General features: G+C 41.4%; 1 protein-coding gene across 1 annotated transcript in view; it reads left to right on the top strand.

Annotated features, from left to right (window-relative positions):
- The window catches only part of LOC135126060 (uncharacterized), a 150794-nt gene that overhangs the window by 122354 nt on the left and 14985 nt on the right, over positions 1-13455 (top strand). The window contains exons 6-7 of the mRNA XM_064051850.1: positions 4953-5105; positions 11920-12050. Coding sequence (XP_063907920.1) covers positions 4953-5105; positions 11920-12050 — 284 coding nt within the window. The remainder of the gene's footprint in view (positions 1-4952; positions 5106-11919; positions 12051-13455) is intronic.

Genomic DNA, 13455 nt, shown 5'->3' with positions numbered 1-13455 from the left:
AGTAAAATTGAAACGGTAAAAAATTATCCAATCCCAAGGAATGTAAAGGAGTTACAAAGTTTTTTAGGGATAGTAAATTACTTACATAAATTCATACCGAATGTGGCAGAATTGTCGACACCACTTAGAGAGTTGTTAAAAAAGGATATAATTTTTCATTGGGGACATGAACAACAAAAGGTCTTTGATAAATTAAAAAATATATTGACTACAGAACCATTGTTAAAATTTTATGATCCAAATAAATCTTTAGTATTGTCGGTAGATGCTTCAAGAGATGGTCTCGGAGCAGCACTATTACAAGAAGGGACACCAATCGCGTACGCGTCAAGGCCTTTGAACAAATGTCAAAGCTGCTATGCTCAAATTGAGAAAGAAATGTTAGCTATAGTGTATGGTGCAAAAAAATTTCATCAGTACCTTTATGGCAGGAAGGTAGTAATTGAGACAGATCACAAACCACTTTTACACATATTTAAAAAACCTTTAATTGATTGTCCTATGCGCATTCAGAGAATGATGTTAGATTTGCAAATTTATGATTTAGAAGTACAATATAAACCAGGTAGAGAAATGTATGTTTCAGATGCATTAAGCAGAATAAAAATGCCAGAAGATAAAACTAAAATTTTTGATCACGAGTATGAAGCTCAAATAAATTATTTAAGAAAGAATTTCCCAATTTCAAAGAGTAAACTTGCAGAATTTAATATAGAAACGAAAAGAGATGAAGAATTGCAAACAGTTTTAAAATATATTAGGGAAGGTTGGCCAAATTCCAAGGTACAATGTAAATCATTTGCAAAATTATATTATAACGTTAGATCCGAACTAGTAATTATTGACGATTTGATTTATAAAGGAAACTGTTTAGTAGTACCACGATCCTTAAGGAAAAACATGTTAGATATTATTCATGTGAGTCATTTAGGAATTAGCAAATGTTTCTTAAAGGCCAGGCAATTACTTTATTGGCCAGGTATGTATCGCGATATAGAAAATAAAGTTCTGTCATGTGAAGCTTGTCAGAAGTATTCCAGGAATAATTTTAGGGAACCGTTAATACCGCATACTGTTCCAGATTTTCCATGGCAGAAAGTAGGTTGCGATTTGTATGAATTGAGGAAAGAGAAATTTATTATTGTAATTGATTATTTCTCTAAATATGTGGAAATATGTAAAATTCAAAATATTACGGCTGATACGGTTATTATACATTTGAAAAATATATTCAGCAGATTAGGTATTCCGCAAATATTTGTGTCAGATAATGGAACACAATTTTCAGGATTTGTGTTCGAGAATTTTGCGAATGGCAATTTCAACATGTCACCTCAAGTCCTCATTATGCAAAATCGAATGGCATGGTTGAAAGGGCTATTCAGACTGTAAAAAATATTATAAAGAAATGTTACGAGACAAACACTGATTTAAACCTTGCTTTGTTAGATTATAGGAATACACCTGTTAGCAATTGTATTTTATCACCTTCTGAATTATTGTTTAATAGAAAAACTAGAACTTTAATACCTATTAAGAATAATATGTTAACTCCAAAAAATATTAATTTCAAAAAACAGAGGCAATTGTTAGTAGACAGACAAAATAAACAAAAATGTTATTATGATAGAGCGTCTAGAAAATTAAGAGCTTTGAGAATTAATGAAAAAGTTTATATTAGAAAAAATGATATTTGGATTCCAGGCAGTGTAGTTAGAAAGTTTAATGATAGGTCATATCTTGTTAAAGAAGATGATACCAACCTAGTTATGCGTAGAAATAGATATTTTTTGAAACCACAATATTATATGAAAACTTCCTCTAGTTACATGTCAGATACGGATTCAAATGTAAGCAATGTAGAAAATAATGAGGATGATGTAACTGATATGTTAGAGAACGTAAATGTAACCGATTTGACTGATAAGAATGAATTTGTAAGTGAAAGTGACGAAGAAAGTGATAGTGCAACTGTGACAGAAGAGGAGCCAAATGAGACAACAGACGAGGCAACACCATCCTCTTCTCACACAAGAAGAACGATTTATGTTTCAAAGTTTGGCAGGAGGGTAAAGAAGCCAAAAAATGTTAATTAAGTTTAATTTGTAATTTTTTTTCTCGAAAGGGAAAGATGTCATATAGTGTATATAGGAGTGGGGAATAAAGTAGTATTAACTGGGCACTGGTTGTGGCTGCATGCTCCCACACCTCCACGTAACACAAATAACAACAACAACAACAAGGTTTATTTGTGCCACAAACACAGAACTATTTTTACACATGTTAATTAAGCAGAGATCCTTAAAAAAACACACACACACAATGAAAAGAGAACGGAGCTAATAATAACAAAATTTGAATTGGGAACGCAACCCAGAATACACTTCCAAATCCCACCGGCTGCGCCAAAATTACGCGCCTCCTCGATTCGCCGCCGCGAAAAAACGCCTCCGTCTGGAGGTAGGCCTCCAGCTCGGCGTTGATTTTCCGTGCCTCGAAACCAAATCGGGGAAAGGTCGTCGCGTCGCCGGATTTATCGCGCTCCATCCTCCCGACTGCGCCAAAAATTGCCTCTTACAGTTACAACGCGGAGCATCATTAAGCTACAATACGTACCGTAATTGAATTAAACTTGCGCCACTTTCGCTCCACGCGCCTCCGCCGGCGAATCTCACGGAAACCCGATCGGAGGGTAGATAAGGGTGAATTAAAAAGTCCGTTGTCGCACGTGACGCAAATATACGGCGCGATCGTTGTACTTTTTGACGTTTCGTGCATTCCTCGCGGTCGTAGGCTGCAGCGTCGTTGCGGTTTTTCTCCCCAAACACAGAAAACTCATTTGGCGGCGCTAAATGGCTTTTGATGATTCGGAGCGTGCAAAACGCGCTTGACTCGTAATTGTTGATTTCGAAATAAAAGCGATCGCCTTGTTCGTCTTGCGGACGAAACCAATAAAATTCGGTAACAAAGAGATGGGACTGTAATTGCGGCGGAAGTTGCGCCTCGGTCCTGGAAACGTCGATGGCGGCGCAATATAAAATTTTAATAAACGGAATGATTCGCCATTCAATTACCGCGTAAATAAGATTAGAGGAAATCGACGGATACGCCGAGCGGAACCAACTATTCCGAGCCAATTTAATATCCATTTAAGGCATTCTAAGATCTCGAGCTCCAGCCTCTCACTCCCGGAGATAGAGACGCGGTCGCTGCCAAGGATTCGCCCTGGCGTGAATAAATGACGAACAACGGCGCTCCGCGGGATGCATCCTAAAAAATATATGCGCTCATGAGCGTCCTCCAAACTTGCTCGCTACCACGCGAAAAAATCTGCACAACGGTTACAATTTGTCGTTGCACAAACAAACAATTTCAACTAACACACGACATTTCGGAGGGGTTAATTTCGGTGGGATGGGGCCATAAATCCGGCGGCGCGCTAACTTCGCCCGATTTTTGTCTTCGTGTCGGGGGATTATTACATTTCGTTCCTGGCGACGCAGATCTGGATTTAAACTTTTTTAACGTCGTTTTCAATATCCTGAATATCGCGTTTCATATTCGCACCAGAAATATGGAGACATTAAGGAAACTTAGTAGATTAAACTCAAAGACGGTTTATATCAAAGTTGTCATTTTCCATAAATGGAGAAGTTATCTCGTGATGGATTACAATCCTATAACTTGAATAAGCAAATAAATCTTTAATGGAGTTTCACCTCGGTTAATAAAATTCGCGCGAGTTTTAGTTGGAAAAAACAGAGCGGTTCGTCGGCGGCGCGAAGATACGAAAATGCAAATATGGTTTCCGCCTCAATTATTTCCGGGCTTCGGAAAAACGCTAACCGAATAAAAGGAAGGATCGGAAAGTCAAATCCTGCAGTGAGCCGTAAATTACCCCTAATGCATTTTTCGCGATGGAGAGAGAGGGAATTAAAATATTCAGGCGATTATTTAGGACGTTTTCGGAACTGATTGTGATTTGTGGAATCGATAATGGAGTTTGGTTGTATTCGAGCCCTATATTTTATTCGAATTTGGAAAAAAAAACGTGATTATTGTCCGACACATAAACGTCTGGATTTATGGAATTATTTTCTAGTTAATGTGGCAGCTAAAATGAGCAAAATTCGTTTCGACTAAATTATATCGGAATGTAATTTATCTTCGGCTGCTAAATGCGGAATTTTAAAAAATTCCCCGCACAGTTCGATAAATTACAAAATATGCCAGTTATTCCTCGGAGAAATAAAAAATTAACGAAACGCAACCCGTTTTGTTTTAAAATAAACTTCGCTCGAACAATTTTTCTGCGGCAGACGTGGCCAATCGATAATCGGCAAAGTTTTGCATGCCAAAGCAAAAGTTTCGGCAGTAAGTAAAATTATCGAATTCTGCGAAGTCCTCATTACAGATTCCTGGAGGGCTTTGCCAAAGTTTATAGAAGCGCTCGGCAAGAAGTAGCTCAACTCCACTCGCAACCGAGGGATGGAATGGGTCAATTTACAATCTAAAACCGTAACGCCGCCCCCGCCCGCCGCGCTTTTTCCTCCCCACACATGCAACTAGTTCTCCGCATCCGCCGTTTAAGCTACTCCGCTGCATAACACTCGACTTAACTCGACACCAGATAACACTCGCACAATCAAATTATAACGTCATCGCCAGACTTGCCAACTAGGAATTTTCAATAAACCGTTCTCCGCAATCTCCGCAGGGCCAAATGGCCGAGATGATCCGCAGAATTTTCGAAACTCTTCTAATCGCGGACGTTAAATCCTACCGGCTGCGCCGAAAAGCGAACGAATTATTTCGCGAACGAATTATTCTCGCCTAGTGCAGATATATAGAGCCATCTGCGCCTGAAGCATCCATTTCGGCTCGACCCGGTCGTATATTCAAACGAGCACTCTTTAGTCAGCGCAAATCTCCACGGAAATCCTTCATTTCAGGTGGGAACGAAGCCGTTACAGCCACCTTCGACCTGTTCGACTCGTCGAGTGGCCCGGACCTGACTTTGTCCCCGCAGACCTTCACGAATTCAGCTGAGGCCTTTATCAACGACAACTCCAACAGTCTGGGAGTCCCAGCGGACAGCGATGCAGGTTAGTCACTTTCTATGTCGACTACTCCGGCTCACGAGCTACACAATGGGTAGAGGTATTTGGCTACAACGGGGCTGTCAATGGCGGGTGCCGGGACGAATATCCGGTCCTAACACGTCGCTTTTATGAACAGAGGAGGCAGATTTATACTTCGGGAGTTTCATTCACTATCTCCAGTAGTCGTAACTTAATTTCGTACGATGGATTACGTTTGTGATCACGATACGTCGGCAAACAGCTGAACCGTTATTGAAGAAGTCTGCAGAAAACGAAAGTGAAACTTTAATGAAATGGACGAACAAAAATACAACAATTTCACTCGTGGTAGTGTTTTCAAATCTGCATCTATTATTAACCACGTTAATAATAGAGCTAAGTTATTACATCTGGCCCCCGACATGACAGTTTTGTTTTAATCTACTTCGGGGAGTCTTGCGCCAAAACTCGAAATGCTTAGTTTCAAAAATGGAGCCCAATTTATCAAAAAAAAAAACAACAGAATAACCTTCTTTTGACATTTACTATACTAACTTGGAGGTTGATGTTCTTATATTCATATGAAACCAGAGTTTGACTAGAGACCAAAAAAATGTAAAAGCTTTTTACCGATTTAATTAAAAATTGTCGTCGGCGTCGAGAACCTTTCAGAGTTATTTTCAATAAGTCTTGGTGGTTTTAGAGCTCCAAATTCCCTATTCAAGTTTTTTGCAGAAAAAAATGAAGTAAAAGACGTTCACAAAATGATAGTTTATGTCGTATTGAAGTCAATAATTCACCAATTTTTGAAGCGTTATTGAAGTGAACTTCCCTCGCAGGGTTTAGAAAGCAAAATTTGAGCCCTCGGCTCCTTTCCCTGTTACGCCCGGTTTATTTTTGTTCCCCCAGGAGCCCCATGGCGATTTTTCGTAAAATTCGTACCTCCACCACCCACGGCGCCTCCGCTCTCCCTCGCAGCGAATTTCCAGCAACCCCAGTCTCCAGACGTGGCCGTGCCTCTGTCCATTAATAAAGCCGAACAATGGAGCTCGTGTCCGGCGGTGAGCCGACAACATAGAGACGTCTCTTGTTAATGAACAGATGAAATCGCACGAGCTTTGTGCGGTTCGATCGTAATTAAATCGAGACGCCAGCCATGTAAAAATCACCGCAATTCCGGCAGCAGGGGCGGAACGAACGAAAAAAGCCACTTTGTGCTCCGCTTGCTCGGTATTAATTACGACTTGCCAGATAATGCGAGTACCGATATAATGGGGCGCTGTTTTGTACACACACTGCGATCTTCGAGCTAATGAGAATTTAAATCAGGGATCACGTTGCAAACAATGACTTATTTAGAGTGCTCTCTCGCGGCACGTGGAGGTGTACACCTCGAAACGATTTCGGCTCTCGTTTATTTAGGGCTTAGTTAAAATTCCAGGGACGGGTTCAACGAGGCGAGCGCCGCGAGCACGTACCATAAATTGTTAGCTTTGTGAGAAGGTCACACGCAAATTGAAAATCTTACTAGTCGAAGTAAAAGAAGCGTGACGTCACACCCGGGAAACGAGCTCGATTTCGGTCAAAATCTGGCTGCGTGTCAGGTTCCATCCCCAGCGTCCCGTTCGACCTCTTTAAGCGAGAGCGGCTGCCGAAATCCCGCTGTTTTGAATGAAAACATTGCAGCGCGTGTTATTTTTGCTGTATTTGTTTAGTACAAGCGATATTAATCTTTTTATTTCGGACGGGTTTAAATCAACCGAGAGTTAATGGACAACAGTTGTTGTTAGAGGATGACCTAATTCTTGGCTTTGGGCGTGCTACAACGAGAGAGAAGGGTGTGCTTAAATGAAACGCGTGGGCGGCGGGAGTTTTAACCACAGTGGGCGAAAGCCTTTTTTTCGGAATTCCGGCAAGATGGGGGAAGAGAAAATTGAACTTGACGCTTCGGGCTAAGCCGCCGATGTAAATTATATTCAATTAGAATGTGCTTGTCGCCACATAATAATCAAATGGAGCTAATTGCGGCGGATCGAATCCTTCACGAATAATTTTACTCGACTGTGTAACCAGTGACTTGCGATGTCCACGTCCGAGCGATTTTTCTCTTTGACTAAACAAATTCGCACAATAGCAATTATTTTTTTTACGTTTTTCTATACCGCCTGCAGTCATGGCAATTTCCATAGCGATAAAGTAAGCAAACCGGAAAAAATCCCGCTGCAAAATGGATAATGGATCGCAACAATAACAGAGGCGATAAAACATAACCGACGATCGGAATCGCAGAGAACGTCGATAAATCTGCATGGTGGGCGCTCTAATTGCAACAACAACGGCCCGAAGTCGTTCAACTAAACATTTCGCCCTTAAATGTGCAATTTAAAATAGGTTTCACGGCCGCCGGATCCAGGCTCCCATTTCCGGTCAGATATGTTGAATGATTGTTGTTCGAGCATTACATGAGCGAACAAAAATCTGCGGACTCGAGTGTTTGTAATGTTGCAGCTGCAGGACGTCAGCGGAATGGACGTGTGGTCGTAGTCAGCGATTTTTTTGGCGGCGGGGCGGGGCGGCGCGTGGGGGCGGATTTACAATTTGCAAATATGAAACGTGGAATTTTCAGGGGGAAAATCTAACTGAAATTGAAACTACAACTGAATCGAATATAAAGCAGGATTTGTAATCAAACATTTTAATTTATGGTTTAAAACTGTTTGAGTGGCATTAGGCTAAGCCCGGACCGAAAAAACCGAAATGGAACTGAACGGGAAAATTCAAATGCGAAAAATGAAGTTCAACGAAAGTACACAGCCAAAACCAAAAAATACCGGAAATGAAGATTTAAAAAATCCATAAATCAAGTTGAAACTAAGCTGCAGATGAAAGCTAACATTAATCTGAAATCAAAGCCGAAATTAAAACTGCAACCGCCGCTCGAATGCAATGAAACTAAGACTGGAATTCAGAAAACCTGTAAAAATACTAAAAAGACAACCAAGTTGAAGCTAAAATTAGAGTGGAAGCCAAATGCACATCGTCTTGACAACATAAAAAGAGAAGTTCGTATCTGTACTGTGTAACACCACGACACGAACTTCTTGTTATTCTCGCCACTTTTTTAGGCAAAAACAACCCCTTTCCATGCTTTCATCAGCCCGCAGAAAAATCCATTTGTTGCCAATAGCGCCTTCTCCGCCCCCGTTAATAAATTACGGCCATCCGCCGCACTTATTTTCCTTTCAAGCTCGGTTAAAAATCCGCAAATTTTCCAGTTTTTAACTACCAACTCTCCTTAATGAACCAAGGAAACAACTCGTCATCAATCTTCCTGTTTATACCGCGTCCACATCCGTCTGATCAAACTCCCACAAAAGCCGCAAAAGTGTAACAGTTCGTGGCAGCAGTGCAACTAGGATCGAAAATGATTCGAACGTGAGGTGAACTAAAAAAAAAAAAACGAACGTCAAGTGGAAATTCGACGTACTTGTAAAGTTTCATGGAATATTCTGCGTCTGAGATGCACGTTTTTCAAATATGTAGGTGGTTATCGCTATGAATAATATTCTATGGGTTTAAAATTAAATCAGTCGATCTGGCGAGTCGCGTCGAAGAATTACAGAGAGCGTCACCACTCCATTGTTATCTCCGCAATTATCGATCCCCTCTGGAAAAATCCTAATTCCGCCCACCTCGCGCTCAGCAGGTTGTTGTGATAAGAGCCAGTATAAAAATTGAGTTATGAGATGAAGTCTTCTGTTGACAATTCCCAGTGGAAATAAGTTGTTTGCGCTAACTCCAGCACTCCATTACTCGCCGCGATAGAAACGACGTGTGTCAATATCAATAAATGCTCGGATCCCGCATACGTCGTCGATCTAACCAAATTAGAATAGAAATTTATCTCGCGAAATCGCCGTGTCTTTCTTCCGCGAGCCGGGGCCGAGCGGCGAATCTCCATCTCGCCCGGCGCATCCACCATATTTCCAATTTGTATTGACGGTGTTATGTCGAAGAATCACGGAAGAGGCGGCGATGAATAACGGTTTTCGGTAATCTACACACCTGGATGAGAGGCACGTGGAGCGGTTGCCAGGGAAACGGGGGATGGAGGCCGTGGCGGCGGCGCTAATCGCCGACTGCAAACAGTCGCAAAAAAATGGAGTTCTGCCTCACGTCTTAGCTGTTTACCGATACGGGGAATATTTAGTTCTTGATAGCGTCGTATTTGAAGATGGTTGCCCACGATAACCTACTTTATTTCCCGCTTCCTTTGTATTTCGTTCATTTGATTACAAAGGTGCTGTTTTCATGAATTATTAACGTGTTTTTGAGTCGGCACACGTTTGAGTGGCAGCTGAAGTTGTTTTAAGGCCCGCGTACACAGTCAACAAGATATTAGTGAGGCCACTATTTGTATCGTGAGCACGTCATTCCGTCAAAGCTGGAAGCGCATTTAAAGAAATTGTTCTTGGGTGAAATATGGCGATCCCTTGCTTGTATCCGGTTTTACGACCGGGAAAATATGCGCCATTGATCAAAATAATAAAATATGTGAAGCAATAGCGCCGCGAAATATGTAGGAATTGTTTTTGATAAACGGTCCTCTCGAGATCCGTATCTAAATAGAGCACTTAAAAAATTGATACTCGGCTGCGGCTTTGCCAAACTATTACTTTGTTAACGTCGGTTTTGGGAGCAGGGACCGACGAACCTTCGGTTTTATTTATAAATAACCCGACGTTTTCTTCACCGTTGATTTTAATCTGTTTCTATTTATATGCGCCAAAGTGTAGATAATTTTCATATTGGCTAACTGTGACAGGGTTTTTTTTCTCCCGGCGCATCCGCCATCCCCTGGCCTCCGAATTTTTTCCAATTTCCGGCGGCAGCGGCGCTCGGACGCCTTGAGTTTTTTAATTGCGAAACAGTGCGTTTATCTTGAAGAGAATTTTAATTAATGAATAATGAATCCGCCCCCGCCTCGGCGAGCCGCGCCCTGGAACTATCGTCCGAGCTTTTCCTCTTGTTATTTACGTTTCTGTTCCGATAGCTCGGGCAAAAACAAAGCTTCCAATGTATAAATTTATTATTTGGTGCATTACTCGCGGGAACTAAAACTCATGACAACAAGGCGAGATATTGATTTATACTGTCGGTCTGCTCCTAACAATATTTATGGGCGTTTTTTCGCCGAACATTATTCACAAAATAAAGCACATATTGCGAGCAACTCATCCATATGCAATGCGCCCATCGATACACCCCGAATCTTCTTTCTCTGGATGATTTATGCGCACGACTTAATTATGTGCTGCACCTCCTGCCGATTCTTCCCGGAAGTCGAATCGCCGACTTTTGCGCTTTCTTCGCCGAAATAACATACGATTCGAAAAACTCCTTCGGACGTGCGACCTTTAATTGTTTTTTCTTGGCACGGCGTCCACTCTTGGACGCCTGCCACCGTGGAAGCTCCACATTAAATACCGCAACGTTTTCCATTTTAATTTCAATTTTTGTCGGGAGCAGTTCCGCGAGAACGTAATTGCCGTCGAGTCCAAACTATGAATCCCCGGCAAAATTGCTCCTCTCGTCCTTCACGAGCCAAATGGAACCCTAACGACACAAAGCCCCACACAAAAGACAATGAAATATTCATTAGGCGAAACAATTTGTCTGATTCTGCTGTTTTGCAACTTGTGTATTGCATTAGAAGTTTCGGCGACGGAACTGCCAGGGAATCTAGCCGCCGGCGCTCGTTCGCATTCAAAAAGTTGTTATATTTTTCATAGGAAAAGCGGAAAAATACTGTTTGCAATTCAAATCGCTTTGATTCCCACTTTGGCGAGAGGAAAAAATCACGAGCAGGGGCGGATTGCAGCCGGATAATAATAATAATTTACCGCTTTTCGAATACGTTCGGGTAGGCAGAAAACGGAAAAAACCGACGTAAACAAATAATCGACGGCAGGACAACAAAAGCAGAGGGAAATTGCAAATTAAGTGGAATAAATAAATAACGCTGTCATTTTTACTCCCTGAGCGTAAGCTAAGGTTATAGAGGTTATCAAAAAAAAAAAAGATTTGTTGAGCTACACTTCAGGGACGAGGGAAGTTCTATGGAAATACTTTTCGACTTTTTTTTTATTTTGTACATTTTGGACACTGTAGACACCCTAGAGATTCTGGACTCTTTAGACTTTTTAAGGAAAGTCTAAATACTTTAGACACTATAGATGCACTAGACACCCTAGATGTTTTAGACATTCGTAGACAATCTAGACTCTGTCGACACTCTAGACACTTTCGATTCAAACAAAATTCACGTCAATAAAAATTCCTAGTGGCTCCGCCACAGCGCCATCGTTAAAGAAAAACACGACCGCGTCCACATAAAGTCGTCCATTAGCCTCTTCGTCTTCACCAAATGAATTCGAACCGTTTCGCGGTAACACCCCTTCGGCGTAGCGTTCCCCCGGGTCCCGTCCGCCATGAATATAAGATTTTATTGCAACGCGTTATGAAGCAACGCGAAAATTGGTCATTTTTTGTCGGCGCGAAACAATTTCCCGAATCAGAAGGCGGCTCCTTTCAGGAAACCAATTGAATCAGTACGAGATTTCACATTCGGCTCAGCTCAAACACTAATGACGCCGGCCGACGGAAATAAAACACCAGCCATGTCACTTCCTGACTGGAATAATGACGGCACGGACGGACCCGGACTCTTTAGAATTTCTGGCGCGGAGACTGGGAAATCGTGATGTTTTCGCTGAAAAATTTCCGCCGTCGAGAAAATACGTGCGATAGTTGTTCTACAATGTGGTCTGGGTTTCAGTGTCGACGACGACGGAGGATAAGAAGCCCGCCAACAACAACAACAACGCGTCGGAGGTGGTGAAGCTGACGGTGAAGAGGGCGCGACCGAAGGCGGCGTCGCCGAACAGACAGGGTCCCCAGCAGTGCCAGGTGAGTCGAGAGAGGTTAGTTAATTGGGCCCCTAATGGACGGCCGCGTCTTCGGCGGGCGAGCTTTCGGCCGGCGTAATGAAAGCGAAACAAAAACAGCGCTTTGTTTACCCATTCTTTGAACTGCTAAAATTACATTTGCTTTTTTGCTCTCATCTTGTTTTTATTGTCTTTATTATGAACGTAATAAAAGATCGAGCAGGGCTGTGCGTCGCTGTCATATTTGGAGTGCCCTTTAATATATTAAACGCGAATCACATGCTCCACGAAACTCGGAGAATGTGTAATATAACATTTCATCACGGCATCTGGTCGGACAACGCTGTAAATGGAATTGGCTGCATAGATGCAGACTTATTAAGGCTCGGGGGAGTTCAGCGGGGGCCGTTTTTGCGACTTAGGCAACCAACTACGCGCCGGATGACAGTTGGCTACGGGTGCATCTCAATGTGGCAGGCAAGCGTGAACTGCAACACCAATTATCAAACTAGGCGGATGTGGAACTACGAGGCAAGAATTCAATTAATAACTGTTAATTAAACTAACTTCTGCTGGGGCTCACTGGCAATTAATTCTACTTGTTTTCGGATCCTGTGCCGAAACTCTTGTCTCTCTGTTCGTCATCTTCCCGCAATAGTTTTGTCGAAAAATAGTTTCACGAATAATCCGCTTGCGTAAAGTTACCTCAAAATCACGTTAGAATCAAATATAATTTTATTACTATTATCATTATTATTATTTCTTTATACTTTGTTGTTGCGGAAGTCGACTGTGATTTGATTTATTATTTATTTAAATCTCTAGTAAATATAATTTTTCTTTATTCTTGTTCTTTCGACGATGGTTTTCATTCATTTCTTTTTCCATTATTCCTATACTATTTTCTCTGTTTTCTGTATAGTCTTCTACTTTATTTCTGGCTAGTTTCTCAAGAATTACTTTATAATCTAAATTGTCTTAAAAAATGAAATCTCAATACATTACGACAATAAACAAAATCTGTTTTTGTATTATTTAGAATAATTCAATTTATAACTAACTGTAAGTGATTAGAATAAACCTATCATTTCTGTTTCGTGCTGGTTAGTGCAAAAACTCGTGAGAAATGAGTTCATTTCCTGGGACCTGAATTCGTTTCCTACAGGAAGAGCTAACATTAATATGTATAATGAAGCAGTAATTAATAAATTGAATAACTGAGTCGTGTAATCTGCGTTAAACATATTCTAACTTTGTTGCAAGTGTGTAATGCGCTTAGCGTACGTTTGTCGTGGGATTTCAAAAAAAGCTCATAACAGTGCGCTATGCGCAGGACATACAACGGTGTCGTCCAACGCCGACTTCAATATAGGACGCATTGTAGCTCCATTCCTACTCCCACTCTTGATGTTTTGGTATTCAGCGTT

Source organism: Zophobas morio, unplaced genomic scaffold, assembly GCF_036711695.1.
Source record: "Zophobas morio isolate AGI-343-1 ecotype UQ-CSIRO unplaced genomic scaffold, CSIRO_AGI_Zmor_V1 ptg000010l, whole genome shotgun sequence".
NCBI lineage: Eukaryota > Metazoa > Arthropoda > Insecta > Coleoptera > Tenebrionidae > Zophobas > Zophobas morio.
This window is presented reverse-complemented; position numbering and strand designations above follow the sequence as displayed.